At 33.6% G+C, this 23,282-nt stretch overlaps 1 protein-coding gene across 2 annotated transcripts in view; it reads left to right on the plus strand.

Annotated features, from left to right (window-relative positions):
- The window catches only part of LOC118195127 (uncharacterized), a 117,500-nt gene that overhangs the window by 23,494 nt on the left and 70,724 nt on the right, over positions 1 to 23,282 (plus strand). For both annotated transcript variants that reach the window (XM_035366377.2, XM_035366378.2), the window contains exon 2: positions 15,932 to 16,013. In XM_035366377.2, coding sequence (XP_035222268.1) covers positions 15,932 to 16,013 — 82 coding nt within the window. The remainder of the gene's footprint in view (positions 1 to 15,931; positions 16,014 to 23,282) is intronic.

A 23,282-nucleotide genomic window follows, 5' to 3' on the forward strand; every position in this document is an offset into this window, starting at 1 on the left:
CTACGGAGTTTGGGGCTCGTCACGAGAGGCTGGAACAGACCTTGTTTCTAGTTTTCGAGTGGCGAGAAAACTGCCCACGTGTTTGCCGTGCGTGGAGACCCGTGTCGCTGGAAAGGAGGGTCCTGGTAGTTGAGGGGCGAGGTACTGTCCCCAACACACTGCTTTGGCCTCTGCTTCAGCTAAACGGGAGGCACCTTAGTCGTCCTCACGGGTGTCAATCGGCTGGTCACTAGTCCTTGTGTCAGTGGCTTGGGGTCAAGCTCTCGGGAGTACCTGCTTTCGGGAAAGCCGACTGTGGGGCTTCAGTTTGCGTATAGGTCCGGCTAGCCCTAACACAGGAATCTGTGTTCCCTTGTTGGGCTCCATGGTGGGCGGGGCCGTCGGACCCGAATCTTTATTCTTTCACTATGGCTTCTCATATCTACTTAATAAAAGATTTCGAGGTAACTCCTGTCGCGCAAGTCACTCAAATCACTCCTGTCACTCAACCTAGTTCTGAAACTTCTACTCCTAAACCAGTCACTCAACCTAGTTCTGAAACATCTACTGCTAAACCAGTCATTCAACCTATTTCTGAAACGTCTACTGCTAAACCACTCACTCAACCTATTTCTGAAATGTCTACTGCTAAACCACTCACTCAACCTAGTTCTGAAAAGTCTACTGCAAAAAAATTACGTACAGATACAAATGAAAAAAATCATAACAATAGTCCCCGTTTCCTAGTCATCTCTAGTCCTTCTGGCGAAATGCATAAGATGTCTCCTTTCGTAATAAACAAATACATCCAGTCCTGTATTGGTGAGCCGAGAAATATAAAGCGTCTCCGCTCCGGAGACTTGCTTGTTGATACAACCTCAGCCACCCAGTCTGCTTTTTTACTTCAGATAACTAAACTTGGGCAAGCGAATGTCACTGTAACACCACATAAGTCACTCAACTATTGTCGGGGTGTAATCTCAGAATTCGACCTTCTGTATGTTTCTGAAGAAGAGATCGCTTCTGAGCTCTCCGAACAAAATGTCTGCGGTGTAAGGCGGATCAAGATGCGTAAAGAAGGTAAGTTGATAGACACGAAACACGTGATCCTTACCTTCAACACGCCTGATCTGCCTAAGAATATTAAGGCCGGATATCTAAATATTCCTGTAAGACCTTATATTCCAAACCCTATGCGATGTTTCCAATGCCAGCGTTTCGGCCATTCTAAGACGTCTTGTCGTGGCAACCTCACATGCGCCCGATGCTCACAGATTGGCCACGATTCTGAAAATTGTACCACTGCGCCTCTTTGTATAAACTGCAAGGGTGAGCACCCAGCATTTTCACGCCTCTGCCCAAAATGGAAATTGGAAAAAGAAGTGCAGACTGCAAAGGTTACGAGGAGCATCTCATATGCCGAAGCCAGAAGATTAGTCCAGAGCACACAGCTTCGACCAAATACATCATATGCCAGTGCTGTTAAATCATCTCGTACAGTTGCCACCCAAACATCAATAGGCACACAGACCCTACCAAATAAAACCCAACCGTCTTCATCCAACAAGAAAAAAGAAAATGCAACCCATATAGTACAAAAGAAAGAAACAGTTATTCAAAGTAAGCCGAAAACTAGTACACATAAAATATCCAATAAAAATAGAAGTCACAGCAATAGCTCTTTTGATGAGATGATTTCTGAATCTGCGGATTCAGACTTTATGGAAGTTAGGAGAGGGTCTAGAAGTTCCCAGGCATCTACTTCCACGAAAAACAAAAGAACAGCACAGAAAAAACAAAAACCATTCATAATGGCCACCCTCATGTCATGGAACTGTCGCGGTTTCCACCGAAATTTGCTCGACATCAAAGCCATAATTAATGCTTATCATCCTGTATGCTTCGCAATACAGGAAACAAATCTAAAACCAGAACAACAGGCAAAACTTCGGAGGTTTTCTTTCGTCAGGAAAGATAACATTGCAGGTGAGCGTGCCAGTGGAGGTGTAGGTCTCCTCACCTCACTGGATTATCCCTCAAATGTGCTTTCTTTGACGACATCCCTCCAAGTTGTCGCTACTCAAATAAATCTACGTATTGTTGTTTCAGTCGTTTCTCTGTATTTGCCTCCAAATGAGCATATTGATCAGCAAGATTTAAATGGTCTTTTAGAGCAGCTGCCTGAGCCTTTTATGATAATAGGAGATTTTAACGGCCATAGTCCACTCTGGGGTAGTAAAGATACAAATTGCCGAGGAAGACAAATTGAGCAGATGATCGAAGATCATAGCCTTTGTCTCCTCAATAATGGGCAAGATACTTACTTCCATGAGCCTTCAAAAACATTCCATGCTCTCGACCTTGCCATCTGTTCACCATCTCTGTTGCCTTTTTGCACTTTTAATGTGGGTAAAGATCTTTACAACAGTGATCATTATCCCATTCTTGTGTCTCTTGCACGAAGAGGAGCCAATCCCATGACGAGACTCCCTCGGTTTATACTGGAAAGGGCAGACTGGGAACTCTTCTCTTCCATTGCAGAGCTCAGAGATCAAATGGTAGAAGATGGGCATATCGATGACGCTGTTGAAGCTGTTACTAATACTATTATTCAGGCAGCTATGCTCTCCATTCCTAGAACATCAGGAAAACTACTAAAATATTCAAAACCATGGTGGAATCGCGACTGTCATGAAGCACTGAAAAAACAGAAAAAAGCATGGGGTATTTTTTGTATATATCCTACTCTGCGAAACCTCATAGCCTTTAAAAGAGCCAAAGCAAATGCACGAAAAGTAAGAAGGCAGAGCCAGAGGGATTCCTGGATTTCATATGTGTCGTCAATAACATCCTCCACGCCTAGTAAGCGGGTTTGGGAAAGAGTTCGAAAAGCATGCGGTATATATAAAGACCACTCACTTTCCTTTTTGGAAAAAGATGGCCGAGTGATTAGCTCCATAGAAGAAATTGCGAATACTATTGGTGAGACATTTGCTTCCGTTTCTTCCAGCAGAAATTATACACCTGCATTTCTTTCTATGAAGCAGCACTCTGAAATAAATCCCATCGCATTCAACTCTTCCAAATCTGAGCCTTACAATAGAGACTTTACTATGCTTGAATTAAGGAGTGCTTTATTGCAGACACATAGGTCTTCTCCGGGTCTTGATGGCGTGAATTATGAAATGCTAAAGCATCTGTCCTATAAGTCACTGAATGCCCTTCTCACTCTTTACAATAGGGTGTGGAAGGAGCGTGCCTTTCCCAGTGCATGGAGGAGAGCTGTTGTCGTCATTCCTATTGCTAAGCCAGGGAAAGATCCAAGGAATCCCTCCAACTATCGGCCAATTGCCCTTACGAGTTGCCTCTGCAAACTGTTTGAAAAGATGGTAAACAGCCGCCTAGTCTACTTCTTGGAAAAGAATAATATTATATCACCTTATCAAAGCGGTTTTCGAAAGGGCAGGACTACCATAGATAATATGCTCCTCTTAGAGACATCTATTCGAAAAGCTTTTGTAAGAAGAAGTCACCTTGTCTCAATATTTTTGACATTGAGAAAGCTTATGATAAGGCATGGAGATACGGTATACTTCGCGATCTTCACGAGAGTGGCTTGCGCGGCAACCTACCAATTTTCATTCAGAATTTCTTAAACCCTAGAACTTTTCAAGTAAGAATTGGCTCTGTTTTGTCAGATGTTTTTGAACAGGAAGAGGGTGTGCCTCAAGGCTGTGTGCTTAGTTAAACCCTGTTTAGTTTAAAAATAAACTCTGTATTAAAAGAACTTCCTCTCACCATCTTGGGATCTCTATATGTTGATGATCTGCAGATTAGCTGTCGAGGGGCAGACATGAGATATGTAGAGAGGCAACTGCAGATGGCTCTGAATAAGATCCAAGAATGGTCAGACAAACAGGGATTTACATTTTCGAAACAGAAAACTGTGTGCGTCCACTTTTGTAGGAAGCGTGGTCTCCATCCTGAACCTGAGTTATATTTGAAAGGTACAATTATTCCAGTTGCGCCTGAAGTAAAATTTTTAGGAGTGACGTTCGACCGAAAATTGACTTTCTTTTCTCATGTTTTAAACCTTAGAAAGAAGTGTCTAAAAACACTAAATATATTAAAAGTGTTGGCGAACACCTCCTGGGGTGCAGAGCGTTGCTCCATGCTTCGCATTTACAGAGCGCTTATCCGCTCTAGACTGGACTATGGCTCAGTTGTTTATGGATCCGCTCGGTCATCTGTTTTGTTAAAACTGGATCCTGTTCACCATCAAGGTTTGAGGATTTGTTCAGGAGCCTTCAGGACTTCTCCTGTCCAGAGCCTGTATGTTGACTGTAATGAACCATCACTTTATCTGAGGCGTGAACAATTGTCCCTTTTGCAATATTTTAATATACTATCCCAACCTGAACATCCCAATAAGCTGTGCTTACTTGATGATGTGAGTAACGCGTTATTTGAAACACGTCCATCTTGTGTTCCTACATTTCTTTTAAGAGTTCGCCCTGTCATTGAGGAACTTTCCCTCTCTGATATGCACCCCCAAGCAGTACAGAATTTTGAAATCCCACCTTGGGAAAATGCACGGATTCAGCTTCTTGATGTTTTTAAGTATCATGTGAAGGCAAGCACTAACGAGATTATTTACAGACAACTCTTCGCTGAGCACAGGAACAAATATAGCAGTTATCTTCCAGTTTATACAGATGGGTCCAAGTCAAAAGATCATGTCGGGATGGCATTTGTAATTAAAGACCACATGGAGGGCAGACGCTTGCACAATGATTTCTCTGTCTTAACATCTGAACTAACTGCGATATATTATAGTCTTTTATACATCTCAAGGCTCTGCTACAAAAAGTTTATAATTTATACAGATTCGTATAGTGCTCTTAAATCATTAGAAGCTTTTCCTAATACTCAAAATCCAGTAATAGTGGATATTCTCAAAATACATATAAACTTAATGAATCGTGAATATGAAATCCTTTACTGCTGGGTTCCCGGGCATGTGGGAATAAAAGGGAATGAGCTGGCAGATATCACAGCAAAATGTGCTGTTGAACTGTCCAGTCGTCTCATCCCTTTTGCAGACATTTGTTGTGTTGTGAAACAAAATATCTGAAAAAAATGGCAGCAACTTTGGGATGTTCAGCTTCAAAATAAATTAAGACATGTAAAATCTAGAATTGAGCACTGGGAATTAACCAAAAATCGTAAGGAGGAAGTTCTTTTGACTCGCCTCAGAATTGGTCACACTAGAGTGACACGTAGCTACCTGTTAAAAGCTGAAAATGAACCTGTTTGTTTTAACTGTAATGTTTGTTTATCTCTTCGTCATATTTTAATTGAGTGTCCATGTTTTAATAGTCTTCGCCAGAAATATTTTAATAGCTGTGACGTACCTCTCGACCGTTTAATCGGAAGAGAGGTCAATTCTAATTTATTTTATTATTTAAAAGAGATTGGCTTTTATTACCAAATGTAATTTGTTTTGAAGACTGTGTCTTGAATTTTAATGTGCTTTTAACTTGTGTTTATATGACTTCATCCTCTGGATTTGGTACATTTATCTACTTGTTTTTATTTATTGAATTTTAATGTCATCAATTGTAATCATCTCATCTTTTGTTTGGCGCGTCATAATCATCTCTGGTTTTTGCGCCATAATCACTCACTCATTCAAATTATTATGTTCTCTACTTCTTATAATATTTAGCCTGCCTAATAGTTCTTGAACTGTATGACTTGGATTTTCAATAATAATTTCTTTGAACAGGTTGTTGTTTACAGTGAGAGGATTGTTTTCCAGAATTATATTTGATGCTGAAATATCCATGCTTCTCTTTGATGTACATCAGTTTCATTTTGAGAAGTATTTAAACCACTTTTGAACTGTGTCATGAGAAGCAGCACTTTATTTGTATACAGCATAAATTTTATGAGCAGTCTGACTAGCATTTTTTCTTTTTTATTTATTTTCATTTTTTCTCTCTTTTTTAGAATAAAAAAATGTAGAGACAAAATTTATGCCACAATGCATGCTAAGAGTGTGCAACATGAGCAGAAAAGATATTTAAACATTTGCTTCAATCAAGATCACTTCATGTCATTGGTAACAAAATACTTAGAAGAAAACTCCTTTCGATTCGAAAAACTAAGGAACTTTCCAAATGACCCGATTTTAGTATCTTGTAAAATATTTTTTTGAAAATTTATGCAAATGTATCTCAGCATTTTAGTTCAATAATGATGTTATATTCAAATGTAAAAGAAATTAATCAGTAATACCAAGATCTTACATTTAGAACTGATACAGAATTTCATTTCTTAATATCTAATAAGTACAGTGGAACCTTGAGATGCAAGCATCTTTATATTCGAGATATGAGGAAAGTATGAGCGAAAAATTCATCCCTAAATACGAGCATTGACGCGATCAACGAGCCAGACTGTTGGTATGCATGGCACATTACCCGATCCGGTCCGTCGGATCACACATTCTTTAATCTATGTGTTTTTGCACTTGTGAGTTTGTTTTTTACATTTAACCCTTTTTGGGGCAGTATATAAAATAATTTAAATTGTGGCAAAATTTTGAATGAATTGTAACTTATAGACACTTAGGACACGTAATTGAGACTTAAAAAAAATCTAGAGTGAAATCCTGAATTTTAAGGGTCGGTATATATTTACTTCCTTGTAAGAAGTAAAAAGGAAGTATTGTAATCGCGAAAAGTTTCAGGCAGCATATTTCAACAAAAATATCCATTTTGACCACTATCGAATGCAATTTAACGATGTTTTTGCGTGATATCTGTACGTAAGAACAGAATAAAAGACTCGTTTCCTCCAAAAAAAAAATATAAAACTGCTTTAAAATGAATTCTGAAGAGAATTTTTCGTAGCGTCTGTACGAACGTACGTACGTATCTTGCATAACTCAAAAACGAGTAGCCTCAGAACGTTGAAATTTTGTATATAGGACTGCTATAACATGTAGATGTGCACCTCGTATTTTGGTTGCAATCGGCGCACCAAACATATATATTTATATATATATCCACTCTGTTACTCGGCTCAGTGATCTGAGTTTCTTTACTCGTATATGTTTGTAAATTGTACATTTTTTCCTTTAAAAATAATTATTTATGTTGTTTTTATCTTCCGGTTAAGGTTTTTATGCCTTTAGTAAATCTGTCTGCAATATTTTTAGAATTATCAACAATTTTAAAGTTGTTTAAGTGCTGCAAAGCCTTTTTTTTTATGGCGGCCATTGATTGTGTACACTTGAAACAGCAGACTAGTGGATTTGTTGCCAATCTAGAGAAACTTAGCTTCGCAACAACAAAGATAACGCCTTCATTTGTTATTGCCAATTAAATCATGCTTAATCCTTTTTGGAATTTTTTTGAGGAAATAAGTGTTTAAGATTTACTTTGTAATGTTTAATATAGATATTTTGAGTTTTTATGTATTTTTGCCCTCTCGCGAAGTGAGAACTGAATTAATTAAATGAGAAATACTCAATCGTCTGTGAAAAACCGTTTCTTTTTTGTTTTGTTTGCTTAATTTCTTTTATACATGGTTCTAGCTTTATTATAGTATTTGAATAGAACATGTGGCAACGATTAGATAATTCTATTCTTTAAATGATATAAATTTTGTGCATTCTGAGTTATAATATGAATGAAATATAATACTGTTAAGTGAATCTAGCGTAAGAGTGTCGCTATGGTAAACAAATACTAAAGTGAATTTTAAAGAATGCATTTATTCTATTGTGGTTTATTCGCTGTTGGCAAAGTAGATTTAATTCAATCCAATAAGTTTAAATGAAATGCAAGAAAAAATGCGTATAATTTAAAATTCCGTACAAGGAAGCCGTGGTGTACACATCAAATTTTTTATGCTGGTGCCCTTCAACATTTTTTTCTCAGGTAGCTGCCAATTGTTAATTTTTGTATTTTCATCTATTTTTGCGAACTTTTAGTACAATGCACAAAAAAGGGGGGCAGATTTATATTCCCCGTTCTACTGGGCCGATTGACAAAATTCAAATTGCGTTCATGTCTTGAAAGCGTGATTTAGGATATATATTAGATTTATATATTGCTGTATTCTAACATAATTATTTTGACACGAAATCAGACTTTTCTGAAATAACATAATTTTTTTTTTACATATTTCGATTCTACGACTCGAATTATGACTAAATATGAAATTTTGTAAAATTTGGTAGTAAATTTACCGAGAAATTGAGGAATTTATGTTGGCGGTTTCCCCCCCAGTTTATGCCAAGAATAATTCACTTGGCGAACTTCTTAATATATGGCAACCTTTTTTCCTTTACCATGAATAGAAAAAAAGTTACAATCGTTCCTTTTTTCAAATAATGTTCTTTATATTATGTTTTTAATTATAATTGTTATTGTTTTAAGTAATTTTTTCTTTTCCGAATTTAATTTTAATTAAGTTGCATGGTTTCTTTTGAATAACTGTTTTAAAAATTTCTATTGTCCCATTCGAACTGCATAGTTTAAATAAAACGTGCATCGTTTATTTTTTTCAAATAGTTTTCTTTATATTTTTTTGTCATAATTATGGTTTTAGGTAATTTTTAAATCTTTAGACTTTTAATTGTTTGTGTTGCATTGTCTCTTCAGATAATTGTTTTAAAATGTTCTATTTATTCATTTAAACTGAGCATTTTAAATATATTTGTTAATATAAATTTTCCTGTATTTCATTTTATTTATTTTAATTGCATTTCTTTGGAAGAATACTTTTATGTCCCAGATTACGATGCATCTGAAAACTGAATATATTAAAAAGAGAAAATACAGTAAAGCACAATTAACATGCTTTTCAATTTTCTGTTCAGAAAAGATATATAAATGAGAAAGATGTATAACTGACATTTTAACTTAATATGACTTGCATATATTGCTTGGTATTTTTTGGAAGCAGAGGAGATGAAAAATTAACAACGCCTTTGCCGGGTATCGAACTGCATACCTCTCAATTATGCTCTGAGTGTGCTGACCACTACACCACGAAAGGTCGCTAAGAAGGCGGGAGAAATACCTTATATAGGTTTAATATTGTGCTTTTACACAATTTTATCATTCTACATTAATTTTTTAAAATGTTATTCATATTTTAAATATTTTATTTTTGAAATTGCAAAATGAAATATCATAAGATTAAAAAGTTTTAAATGTTAAAAAATACAAATTTATTTTGCAAAAATTTATTTTTTTCTTCTTAATGGCTTGCTCTTTTCCTTCAGACATTCTGAAAGTATATTAAAAAGCATCCGACTTTTCGAAACATCTTTGTATTTCTGACATTCATTTTAAATAAAGTTATCACCTTCCATTTCATAAAGGCCCACAAACGGTAAAGTCGTTGAACACTGGTAGTTCGCTCCGCGGTTTGAATCCCGGCGAATGGTCTGCTTGCATGGGCGTTTTCGTGGTTTTTGTCATTGTAACGTGTATGCCAGCTGGTTTCCCTTAAAAATTTCTTCACGAAGGCATCCATCCTTTTAGGCAGATAGCCTTGCTTTGCCGTAACTTAATAATCCAATTCAATCCATTCATCACTATTTGGTCAGAGCCTTTATCAGTCTTTAGATTCTAAGCATTTTGATGGCATGAGATGAAAGGAGACTGGCATCATCAAGAGGGAAAACATCTTTACATGACATCCACATACATCACTGGATAAATTTCTGAATATTCAAATAATTTGACTAAGAAATCATGGGATTCTCCATTTATGATGATATGATGTTCTATAACATAATTACAATTTATACAAACATATAGTCGAAAACCAGTCGCTCTTCACTTTAATCTGCAATGATATTGTTTTTGTCTTTTCCGTTAGCATAAGCTGAATTGGTGGTATTTTCTTGTCTACACGTCCAAGTGTTTTCACTTTGAACACCCAAATTCCTTGAAGTATTCTGTAAGTATATTGAAAAGCATCCAACTTATTATTTCTGACAGCCAAATTCCCCTTCAAATTTTTGCTTACTTTTCTCCCTAATTTTTTTCTTTCCTTCTGCATATATTTTCAATGCTCACCACAAGAAAATTAAGATTTTTCCATAACTTCCATAAATTTTGCATTCTTGTCATTTTTGTTAAAAATATCAATTACATGAACTGCGTTTCAGTTGAAGACAGCTTTTAATTTTCTAGGCATTTTAACTACAGTCAAAAGTCGTTAATTCGGACACCCATAATCTGGAATGATCTATAATCAGGACCTCAAAGCTACAAACTTTCTGCGCATGCTTCGCATTGACGCATGCGCGTAAGACCTTTATGGCTGCGAATATGCGTGTGCGCATGCGCATAACACGTTTACGCATGCGCATTTAATGTATAACGGACGGTATAAGCTAAGCTAAATATATCTAATTCAGTTAATGTTGCAGATTGCGTTGTTCCTTAATTATCGAATTGGATCCGGCTTATTATTTTTTGCAGACTGTTAGAGCAATTTTATGAAAGTAAGCTTGAACTTTCGATTATGTCAAATAGAATTTCCGATATATATTTACTATTATGTAAAGGATCTACAAAGCGAAAGTATGTATCAAAGTCCATTAAAAAAGGTGGAATTGCTGCAAAAAATGAATAAAGGCATATCTTTCGTTTCTCTAACCATTCCGAAATCTGTTTATCAATTTCACCCTGCTCTGCGTAGGCCGGGAGGGGGGGGAAAGCCGCGGCTCGCAACGAATTGGAAGTTGATTTGTCAGCACTATCCTTATCTTCAGGGCAGATGTTTTTATTTTATTTAGCTTATAATTCTTTACTAAATGTAGTATTTCATCTCGATGTACTCCGTCTTTGATATGATTTAAATCAAATTCCTCGTCATTAAAATTCACTTCCGATAGTGAAGAAAGTGACACAGAGGTTATTGAAAATGAAAAAATTTTGATTGACAAATTAGTCGGTATTCTCGACACAGCAATTATAGGACTTGAACAGCGGAACTTTGTAACTGAAGAAGAAATTATGTCTGTTTATAGAATTAAAGAGAATGTATTATCACATAAAAAATGAAGAAACTTAAACAACTTACATTGAAAGAAATGTTTAGTAAAGTAAACAAATAAATATTAACCTTTTTTTTTTTTTTTTTTTGTAAATTTTGATACCCTTTAGATCATAATTATTCTTTATTTCATAAATTACGGTTTGATATTTTTAATTTTATAATTTCTGCATGCCATCTTACCAGATTTAAACTGATGATCTATAATCCGGAATCGCCGAAGTTCGGATTAACGACTTTTGACTGTATAAATAAAGTTTAAAGCAAAGTCCAGAGGATAAATATTTTAATTAAAAGATTTTTTGTTAAATGACAAAAAAATAAAACAGTCCAGCAATGTTTATTCTGTACCACCGAGTGACCCGATTATCATATCGGCTACAAACAATCTAAATCATATTAAAGATTATATTTTTTTATGCAATCTATAACATGAGAGAAAATTAGCCACTTAAAACATTCTTTTGAAGAAGATTAATGTAAAAATTTATACTTATTAATATAATTTTTAAAGCTGGGACATGAACCAAACTGTCAACGTCCTGTTTTCTTAAAAACATTGTGGAAATAAATATCAAACGACCTTTCTGAGTTTTAGACATTTCAATTTAAATGCAGTCAGAGTAAAGTAGCAGACGATAACACTTCGAAGGCAAAAATTTACTCTTACAAATATTTAAAAAGAAAAGGAAGAAAGAAATTTTAAAAAAAGTTAAAAATTTGAATAATATCATGTATAATTTTAAAAAATACCTTTTCATATAGTATTATTAAATATTTATTATGCATCATTGAGGGGAAACATTTCATATAATTAATTATCCATAAAAATTTATTTGAAATTTAAGGTTAAAAATAGCTATTGCAATTCACTGTAACAAAACTCCATAAACCACATTTTGCATATTATCGCTCAAAAAAAAAAGATGCCAAATTTCTAAACATGCCAATATGTAAATTCTTGTATATCTTCGGAAATTTTGAATAAAAAACTTAATTTTTTGCAGGAATGCTTAGAACTACACCTACTTTATGATGATGGTAAAAATTTTATAAGTTATAATTCAAATTTTTTTCAAAAAATTTATAAAAATTATTTAAAAATAGAAATTTGAAAAATAAAACACAAAAAATGGGGGAATTTTATTTGAAGGGAACCTAAATTTCAAAATGTGAAAGGAAAAAAAAAAAGTTTTATGAAAAAAGAGATATTAATAAATATATGACAAATTCAATTAATATTGAGGAGCTAATTTTTAAAAAGTACTTGTGCGATTTTTACAAAGCTTGGCAGTCTGGCATAATTTGAGTCGTAGAATCGAAATATGTAAACAAAATGGTATGTTATTTCAGAAAAAGTCCGATTTTGCATCAGAATACCTATGTTAGAACAGTGCTATATATAAATCTAATATATATCTAAGTCGCGCTTTCGATACATCAAAAACTCAATTTTAATTTTGTCAATTGGCCCAATAGAACAGGATATATATAACTGTCCCATTTTTTTTTTCACAGATTACATGTATAGAGATGGGTGTTTGAATACAGTTATGTCAATCTGAGACAAAAAAACTTGTAAAATTTCACTAGAAATTTAAAATAAATTTTTTTTGCACTTTGATGATGCCACCCAGCTGAATATACTTATGCAAAATGAGGGTGAAAAGATTTTAAAAGTGATTTAAATTCAATATTATTATTTATGAAAAATTTTAGCAAATATGCATGCATTACTGCATGAAGAAACTGTATCATGCTATAATTGAGGTAGTATAACGTTACAAAAAAGTGTTACTCAGGTAAAAAAAAAAATTAAAAATGAAACATTACGACTCAGCTGAAAAATTATGTTACATTTTTTAAGTTATTCTATTTTATGCTTTAGGTAATACATAAAAAGAGTATGCTTCATGCTATGGTAGCAAGAATCGGCCCCGCTACATGTACAATTTCGATTATCAGGCCCGGTAAGGGGCCTTTTTAATTTTTTGTAAATATAGGTTGCAATATCATTTTGTTCAAGAAGAAAAGTTGCTAAACGATTTTTTTATTTGATACACCTCAAACCTCTTATTTCTATCAAAACTTTAAAAACTCAAATATTTGCCCTTTTTTTTTTCCTTCCAAAGATAAATATTTTGCATCTAAAACTGGCCTTAGAAATATATCCCTTCTTTCATCAGCTGTGAAGACTAAACCCCATACTTGTAGCCTAACCCAGGGGTAAATTTTTTCTTGTTTTCCTTAAGAGGCTATTATTTCTAGGAACACGTGCGGCTACATGGGATAATTCCGAGAAACGAGATTGTAGTAGCATTGCTTTAAACGGGAGGCTTCCGAGAAATGTTTCGTCTAGCTAGGCGCAACATGTCCCGGCTATGAACAACATTTTGAAACTTTCCCCAAAATGTTTTGTCTGGAAACGTGTTCCTCGTACGTTCAACCAATCAGACAAAATTTCTGCTTCTGAAGGATCATGGGTAACTTTCAATATGGCGATGGCTCTCACTGTAAAGTCATGTATGGTGGAAATAGGGGTTGATTTATTTATTGCTGTTTTGTTCTAATATAACTGCCTGAGTCATTTTTAAAATGTTTATATATTCATTAAATATATAATCTTGGAAATTTCAGATTTAGTATTTTATAACGTTCTTGCAGTTCTGATTTGTTTACAAATTTTTTGTCACCAAAAGTTCGCCAAATTTGTCGTATTTTGTGCTGATCGTGTAGTATCACTGTTATATAACAGAATTTTATTTCTTAAATTTAAGTTGAATAATTTTTTAAAATCCGTTTGTATACGTGTGGCTTTCCTCCTAATTACTTATCTTTTAAATTGTTAATTGCATAATCAGTGACACATTTTAAACATCATAAAAAATTCATAAAAAAAGAAAAGCAGTTTATGTAATAATGAGAAGACTCATTAAATTTGTCTATTATTTTCATGTTAATAATGAAATACTTTTTGGATTATAAATATATTATAAACTAAACTTTTATTGTTACATATTGAAACATTGGAAATTTCTGGATTTATTATTATGCATGATGAAAAACATTTGTATATACATTCATTACTATAAATTTTATTCATTACATTAATACTAATAAATATATATCAACAACTTCTAAACCATTACATCTCTCTATCTGTATGTAAATATATGACTTATTAAATGTGTAGATATATATGTGTGTATGAATACAAAAATGAACATTGCCAAGAAGTTTATTTGAAGTTACTTCTAATTCATATAATGATCATGTATTTAGCAGCAACTGTAGTCATCAGTTCTTTGCAAATTATTATGGATATGTAATAATCAGTTGAAAAATAATTGATGAGCACTTGAGTACTAAAGAGTGTACACATTTTGTTTTTGGGTTAATTCATAATTATATCATATGTAAAATCTACATAATATAAACATGACTAATAAATAATAATAAATGTAATAGCTGTGCATTTATAACATATGATTACTTAAAACAGTGTACAACTGATTATCACCTTCATGTGTGTTTACATAATGAATTGTACTTTCCAATTATGTGCATGGGCCTACTAGTGGCCGAAGTGTCGTTGAACCCTGGTATTTCTGTCTGAGATTAGAATGCCGCGAATGGGGTGGCTATATGAGCATTTTCTTGGTTTTCCCCATTTGTAACTTGTATACAAGCCAGTTTAAAAAAATCTACAAAGGGATCTCTCCTGTTAGGCAGATATCCCTCGAGGCTTTGCCGTAATCACATAAAACAAACTCAATGATGTGCACCTCCTAATCCTCTAATAGAGTTGGTATAATTAATGTGTTTTAGGTATATTGCCGAGCGATCTATGGGACAATAAACAACTCGCACATGTTTGATTCTCATTTATTCATATGCTTTATTTAATCTTCATTTTGCTGAATAGTATCTGCTGGCTGTGAGGATGTAAATATCAGCCATATAGATTTTTGTCATAGGTCTCCCAAGAAGATTGTTGCCTCATATAGTACTGCAAATAAAAAGAAGGAAGCCATGGGCCGTTGAAATTAAGAAAGAAAGATTAACATAAGCGTCATGTAAGAGGGATGGAATTGGCGAAGACTACGGCTGTTCGACATTGACAATCTACACTATTCTGAAGAAGGAAGAAATTAAGAAACTTGATGTGGCCAAAGGAATTATTGTTATTTTCAGGCACCGTTCAAAACTTCTCGAAGATGTCGAGAAACTGTTGTTGGTGTGGATTAACAGGAAGCAGTTAAAGGCAATTCGGTGTTGGAAGCTATAAATTGCATTAAGGGTAAAGAATCTGTTCTTAGACCTTCTCCGAAAAATACCAGGTACGTCGACTGAAGATGTGATGGTAATGAGATTTTGAGAAGTGCGGAATGGATTAACTAGATTTCCATTATTTTTAATGGGGAAATATTTTTCTAGATTTGAGAAATTCACTATACGAGCTCAATGCTGGAATGAATTAAACTCGTATCTCGAGGTTTCACTGTCTTAACGATAATTTTAAAACAAAACTTGTCTCATATCTTACTGTGGGATGTGAGAAAAGTAATTTTGGTCTGTTTGTGAATTTTTCATTTCATTCTCTATTATAGCAAGTGTTTCAGGTATTCTGATCCTTAAATGTAATTTCTTTTATGGTGTTATGTAAAGCCACTACTGGCTGTAGCTTTGGACTTTCTGGTGTATCATGTTATGTTATAAAATTCGTCATTACTTTAGCATAAAAAATTATTATTTTAACAATGCAACAATTATTTTACAAATATAACATAGTAGATAAGTATTTTGCTATTATTTTATAAAAACGTTTATTTGACATGAATGTATTTACTTAACATTTTCTTAGCTCTCAGCTGTGCATTAATACTGCAATTGTGTATATGCATAGGTTTTATCTGTACCACTCATTTACGGATGTCCATAGGAATGTAAGTATTTTCTTTTCCAAATTATTTTTAATCAAAAATAATAATATTTTTGGGGAAAAACACCAGAAGGTGGTACAGTTTTATACATGTAAATATTATTTGCTGTTAAAAATTATACTTTTTTTTGTGTGTGTTCCACCTCCATGTAATCTCTCATTCTCTCTTTTTTTAGTGAATTCATAAAAAGATTATTGATTTTAAAATGTGAAGCATTTGCAATTTGTAGACAAGATTTTATGTAGAAGTGTTGGAAGTAAAATTTAGCTTTCTAATTGTGTAATATTTAAATGCTATTTTCTGTTTTATCATTATCACATCATTGTGATTATTATTAAGTATTTTCCATAGATTTCAGAATTGTTGTTTTTAATTTTGCTTTGTAATATGTTGAATGTACTTCAGATTAAGCAAAAGAGCAACCGTATTTTGACATATATTTTAAATAAAATGGTCAATTTCGAAGGTGATCAGAACATGGTAAGTCTTCTTTAGGAGCAAAAGTAAATGCAAAGAATAGAGAAGCAACGAATGTAATATTTATCAGAAATAATAGGTGGAGCATAGCAGCCATAAATTTTGTGCTGTTTGTAAAGGAAAACAGTAATCGTAATGGGACTTGAAAAGGTACTAGAATTCTAAAAGCGTTAAGTAAGACTGGATTGAAATTACTGTCATTAACTAAAGAAGAAATATTTTTGTGAAATGAAAAGCTTCAAGGAAATTGAATTTATCAACAGAAAAAGTTTGGATTATTTTCACAGTCATAATTAAATTCCAACCATCGAATATTTTGCTTATTTCTCCTTTTCAAACATAAGATTCATGTTCTTTGATGCAAAATTTGAACAGTGTTTTAGTTTAGCTGGAATCATGTTGACAGGATATGCTATAAATTCCCAAGAATTAAGTCAGAGATGGAATCTTTTAACCCCTTAACTGCCGCGGAAAACTAACAAGATTCATTTCCCAGTGCCACGGTTTTCACACAGACATGCGTAGTTATGCGATGTATTAGGGGAAAATAAGTGCAGGTTTTTACTTTCTAAAAACTGTTTACTTTCAAAAATAAAGAATAAAAGAAAAAATTAATGCACAAAATTTAATGTTTTGAGTAAAAGTATAATAAAAATATGTAAGTATAATAAAAATGATGTTTTTATAATAAAAAAGATCCCTAAAATGGAATTTTGATCAATTCATTTTTAGACCAGTAAAGTGTAATATCAGGTTTCAGTGTTATACCTTGTGAAATCAGTATGCCTTAAAAAACTTATATTTCTTCTGAACTGGTTGAATGTCACGATTTTGTTGTTGATTTTTTCGTTTGCAAGGTGTTGGTTCATATACCCATCTACAAAACGGTTAGCTTCAGTAACAATATGAAGCACGAGCAATTCATCAAAAAATAATTCGGCCCACCAGCAGCCGAGCGGTAAAGTCGCTGAACACTGTATTTTGAAACCCGCAAATGGGCTGGCGGCATGGGCGTTTTCGTGTTTTCCCCTATGTGTAATGTGTATACGAGCCAGCTTCCCTTAGATAGTCCTCCACGAAGGCATCCCTTCCCTTAGGCAGATAGCCCTACTGTGCTTTGCAATAATTAAATAAACCAAACCAAACCAAAAAATAATTCAAAATGATAAATAAGTTTGAAACATCCGTGATATCTTTCTTTATTTCTGGAACCTACTACAAAAAGTAAACGAAAATGGAGGAAACTGAATAAAAAAAAAAATACGTTTTACTCAAACACCGGCCAATATCACGCAGTCATTACTTCCACCGCTTATACACACCCCTCTCCATTTTCTCCCCACACTTTTCTGAAACAGTATCTTCCTTTGTATACTTTGTCAAGGTCATTGTGGTATTGCATTCCAAAGCTTTGTGAATAATTTTACGGGTCGCAGCGCAAAGCAAATGATAGTAGTTTGGAAGGGCGTATATATACGCTCGGGGCAGTTAACACATTGGCTGAGCAAGTCGTATATATTGTAATGTATTCTGCAGTAATTTACAAAACAGACAATCTTAGTAGAACATAAATTTTATTTCTAGTTCACGGTGATAGACAAATTTTATACAATTCTTAAGTGGCAAATTTTTCATACTACTGCTAGCTGTTAAAATCTTCAGAATTCTAATTTTTTTTTAAAACAATATCTCACGTTACTGAGTAACGGTTTAATACAAATATGGCGTTGCCACTTCAACAATAATTATATTTATTTATTAAATAACAAGATATTACAATATATATACACCCACGGCAGTTAAGGGGTTAAGAATTGAGCAATGAATTTTACTTGATAGATGAGAAAATAGTTTGAAAGGAATTTCTGGAGAATCCATCTTAATTTTAAGTGATAAAAGTATAACATAAAATGATTGCAAGGCTGTTATTCGTGCTTCTAACGGTGCAATATCTTTGATGGCAAGATGAAAGTTTTTAAAAAGATTTATCAAAGACCATATAAGAAAATCCTCTGTCAGTGGCAACTGATTTCAAATAATTGAGGTCATTAGAAACCAAAGATTCTGAAGTGTGCGTGTGAGGTGTTAAAAAAATAAGCAACAAAGGCAAAACACAGAATAAAATAAAAACTATTTAATGGGTATGAATGAAATTGATCCAAGAGGTTGGTGTGGCATTACTAGATCACATACCAAATAATAAAGCAAAGACATCCATAAAACACATGCATTATGACCATCACATCGCCAAAGACCAAATGGTTTGGAAGAATGTACAATAGAATCATCTTGCTAATAATGGGTATGATACCCTCTAGCTGCACAACCTGTGGCCTGCCGAGACCTCTTAAAAATGGTATTGCGATTTGACATATCAGTTGTCTCTAGATATGGTTGCGAGCAGAAAAAAATTGCACTACTTCCTCCTCGTTACTCATTCTATTCTCTCCTCACAAAGTGAGATTTGCCACTGAGTCAAGTTCCCTGCATCAACCAAAGCAAGTTTCACCGCCTGAACATGAAACTTGCTCCTAATCTGTACACTGCACAGATTGAGAAAGGGTCTGTGGTATGACATAGCACGAGTGTGTTTGCACGCATGTGCTAGCAGAAAGGGAGAGAAAAATATTTGCTCAGATTGGAAATGCTGCATTCATTTGCGTTGTTGCACTTTTGGCTTTGTGACTGTAAATTGTTTTATCGCTTGTGTGTTTATTTTTCTTTTCGAGAGCATTAAGAGGTTTCTTGTTTTGAATATTTCATTTTTTTAAATATTATTTTGAAAGAGGAACCAACATAGAATTTTTGTCATTTTTGTTCCATGGGGTTTTGATAGTTACTTGTCATGATAAAAGGATTGAAAACAAAAAGAAAGGTAGTAGATGATAATAGGAAATTTTCGGAGGACTGGACTTTTTGGTGGAGCAAGATACTAGAATAACATGCTTGATATGTAATTTTACGATTAGTATTTGAAAGGAGTATAATATGAAGTGACACTGCGACATCAACATTTTCAAAGCTTGAGGGAGAGGATCAGAAACATAAAATTGAATCTCTCTGCCGTTCTTTCACTGCACAAAGGCATGTATTTGTAAAGGCATTTTGCAGTTAGATAACTGTGCTGAAGGTAGTTTGGAAATTACAGCCTTAGTTGTTAAAAGTGGCCACCCATTTACTGATGGTGATTTTGAAAAGGAGTGTATATTCTTGGTGTCCAAGAAAGTATGTCCTGAAGCTACAAAGAAATTAAAAAATGTGAATCTCGGCAGAATGACAGTTCAAAGAAGAATTGAAAATTTATCTAATAATGTTGATGAACAATTACAGATTGCTGTCGCTAAATTTAAGTACCTTTTTCTAGCAGTTAATGAGTCAACAGACATTATTTCAACAGCTCAGCTGCTTTTGTTTGTTAGAGGAATTTTTGAAAATTATGAAGTTACTGAAGAGCTTGTGGAATGAGTTCAGCGAAGGGGCGAACAACTGGAACTGATATTTTATCATCCATTTTAAATTTGTGTTCTGTACATAATTTTGATACTAACAAACTTGCTAGTATTACTACTGCCATGACTGGAAGTTAGAATGGCATGGTGAGTCTATTGAGAAACCATTTGAATGATCGAGGCAAAGATTTGCTTGAGTATTAGCGTATCATACACCAAGAACAGCTGTGTGCGAAAGAACTAGGATTTGACTAATGAAGGTAGTGAGCGATACAATCAATTTTATTTGCTCAAATGGTATAAACCACCGACAATTTAAGGAAATCCTAGAACACACAGTTTTCTCATATATTAGTTTATACTCTTATATTACTCATATACTCGTAGTTTTCTCATATATTACTCTGAAGTACGGTGGTTGAGCCATATGAGGCTTTGAGAATGTTTGCTGATTTGATTGATGATATAATACCCTTCCTATGAAAAAAAAGGTAGCAAACTAGGATGTTAAAGGAACTATCTTTCAAGTGTGACTTAGCATTTTTACTTCCTTGTATGAAGTAAAAAGGAAGTATTGTAATCGCGAAAAGTTTCAGGCAGCATATTTCAACGAAAAAAATTATAAAACTGCTTTAAAATGAATTCTGAAGAGAATTTTTCGTAGCGTCTGTACGAACGTACGTACGTATCTTGCATAACTCAAAAACGAGTAGCCTCAGAACGTTGAAATTTTGTATATAGGACTGCTATAACACGTAGATGTGCACCTCGTATTTTGGTTGCAATCGGCGCACCAAACATATGTATTTATATATATATATCCCCTCTGTTACCCGGCTCAGTGATCTGAGTTTCTTTACTCGTATATGTTTGTAAATTGTACATTTTTTTTTTGCTTTAAAAATAATTGAATTATGTTGTTTTTATCTTCCGGTTAAGGTTTTTATGCCTTTAGTAAATCTGTCTGCAATATTTTTAGAATTATCAACAATTTTAAAGTTGTTTAAGTGCTGCTAAGCCTTTTTTTTTTTTTTTTCATGGCGGCCATTGATTGTGTACACTTGAAACAGCATACTAGTGGATTTGTTGCTAATCTAGAGAAACTTAGCTTCGCAACAACAAAGATAACGCCTTCATTTATTATTGCCAATTAAATCATGCTTAATCCTTTATGGAATTTTTTCGAGGAAATAAGTGGTTAAGATTTACTTTGTAATGTTTAATATAGATATTTTGAGCTTTTATGTATTTTTGCCTTCTCGCGAAGTTAGAACTGAATTAATTGAATGAGAAATACTCAATTGTCTGCGAAAAACTGTTTCTTTTTTGTTTTGTTTACTTAATTTCTTATATACATCATTCTAGCTTTATTATAGTATTTGAATAGAACATGTGGCAACGATTAGATAATTCTATTCTTTAAATGATATAAATTTTGTGCATTATGAGTTATAATATGAACGAAATATAATACTGTTAAGTGAATCTAGCGCCAGAGTGTCGCTATGGTAAACAAATACTACAGTAAATTTTAAAGAATGCATTTATTCTATTGTGGTTTATGCGTTGTCGGCGAAGTAGATTTAATTCAATCCAATAAGTTGGTGTACACATCAGATTTTTATTTGATGTGATAGCCCATCTGAGTGACCTAAACAAAAAAATTGATGGGGCGGGCGGAACAGTTCATCAGTCAACTGGCCAGAGTAGTATCTGCTTTCAATCTGAAACTTCAACTGTTCTCAAAGCAGTTTGGCTGTCAAAATTTTGTCAATTATCTTTACCTGAAGAAACTCAAGGAAAATTTTCCTGATAAACAACTGGATTATTCAGATCAAATAAAGATGTTCCTTACTTCATTTCAAAAGTGATTTATGGATTTTGAGTTATGTAAAGTTAAATTTAAACTGTTTGGAGATCCATTTTCTGTTGTAGTCAAAGAAGCTCCAGAAGATGTTGAAATGGAAATTCTTGATTTACAAACTTCTGACTTATGCAAATTCATGTTCTGTGATTTAGACATTCTTGACTTTTATAAATCTCTACCTGCCAAACTTTCACACTTAAAAAATAATGCAAGCAGATGTGCTACCATGTGTGGTAGTACTTATATATGTGAACAAACATTTTCTCCTATGAATATTAAGGGGGGGAAAAAACGACAGATCAGTACTTGCAATCTGTTTTAACCCTTTGAGGGGCGGTATATAAAATAATTTAAATTGTGGTAAAATCTGCATGAAGTATAACTTATGGACCCTAAGGATGCAAAATCGAGACTTCTAGAGTCTCAATTTCTAGAGTCAAAATTTAGAGTCTAATTTATAATCTAGAGTCAAAATTTAGGATTCTAAATTTTGAGAGCCGGTATATATTTTATACCGGTGCCCCTCTGACATTTTTTTTTCCAGGTAGCTGCCAATTTTTAATTTTTGTTTTTAAAATTAATTTTGCGTACTTCATCTGTAGAGATGGGTGCTTGAATATAGTTATGTAAGTATAAATACAAAAACTTTTAAAATTTCCGTAGAAATTTAAAATTTAAAAAATAAAATTTATGTTTTTATGCACGCCAGCTGAACATACTTATGTAAAATATGGGTAAAAAGCTTTTGAACTTGATTTAAATTCAATATTATTATTTTATAAAAAATTAGCAAATATGACACTGCATGCATAAATCGTATCATGCTTTAACTGAACTAGTATTACAAGGAGATGTAACAGCCGAAAAATTAAAAAAAATTAAAAATGAAACACTACGATTCAGATGAGAAAGTATGTTGCACTTTTGAAGTCATATTTTACGCTTTAGATAATATGTAAAAAAACCATGGTTCATGCTATGATACCAAGAATCGCCCCCCCCCCACGCATACACACTTTAGACTTTAGATTATCGAAGACCGTAAGGGCTACTTTTTTTATTTTTTGTTAATATTGGTTGTAATATAATATATCCTTTTGTTCAGGAAGAAACACTGTTAACCAAATTGATTATTTTATACACCTCAAAGCTCTTATTTCGATTTTCAACCCCTTTGGCTTCCTAGGGGCTCCTTTTAAACTTTTGGATAAATTCTAGTTTGCATCTGAAACTATTTGTAACCTAACCCTAAATTCTCTTGCATTCCCTAGTCTTTCATCTGAAATTAACAAAGACGATAAGAATAAAAGCATGCTTTCAAATCACCAGTTTTTGTGATTACACTAAGAGATGGACCTTAAGTGCACTTCCATTTCCTGTATTTTAAAGTAAACTTTTTCTTTGTGTGATCTTATCACACCACACAAAGGGAAGAAAGCATGACTCCGGAATGACAAATCTGTTGTCAATCACCTCCTT

This window comes from Stegodyphus dumicola, chromosome 5, assembly GCF_044657685.1.
Source record: "Stegodyphus dumicola isolate Sdum_Otavi_A_Nest chromosome 5, ASM4465768v1".
Taxonomy (NCBI): Eukaryota; Metazoa; Arthropoda; class Arachnida; order Araneae; family Eresidae; genus Stegodyphus; species Stegodyphus dumicola.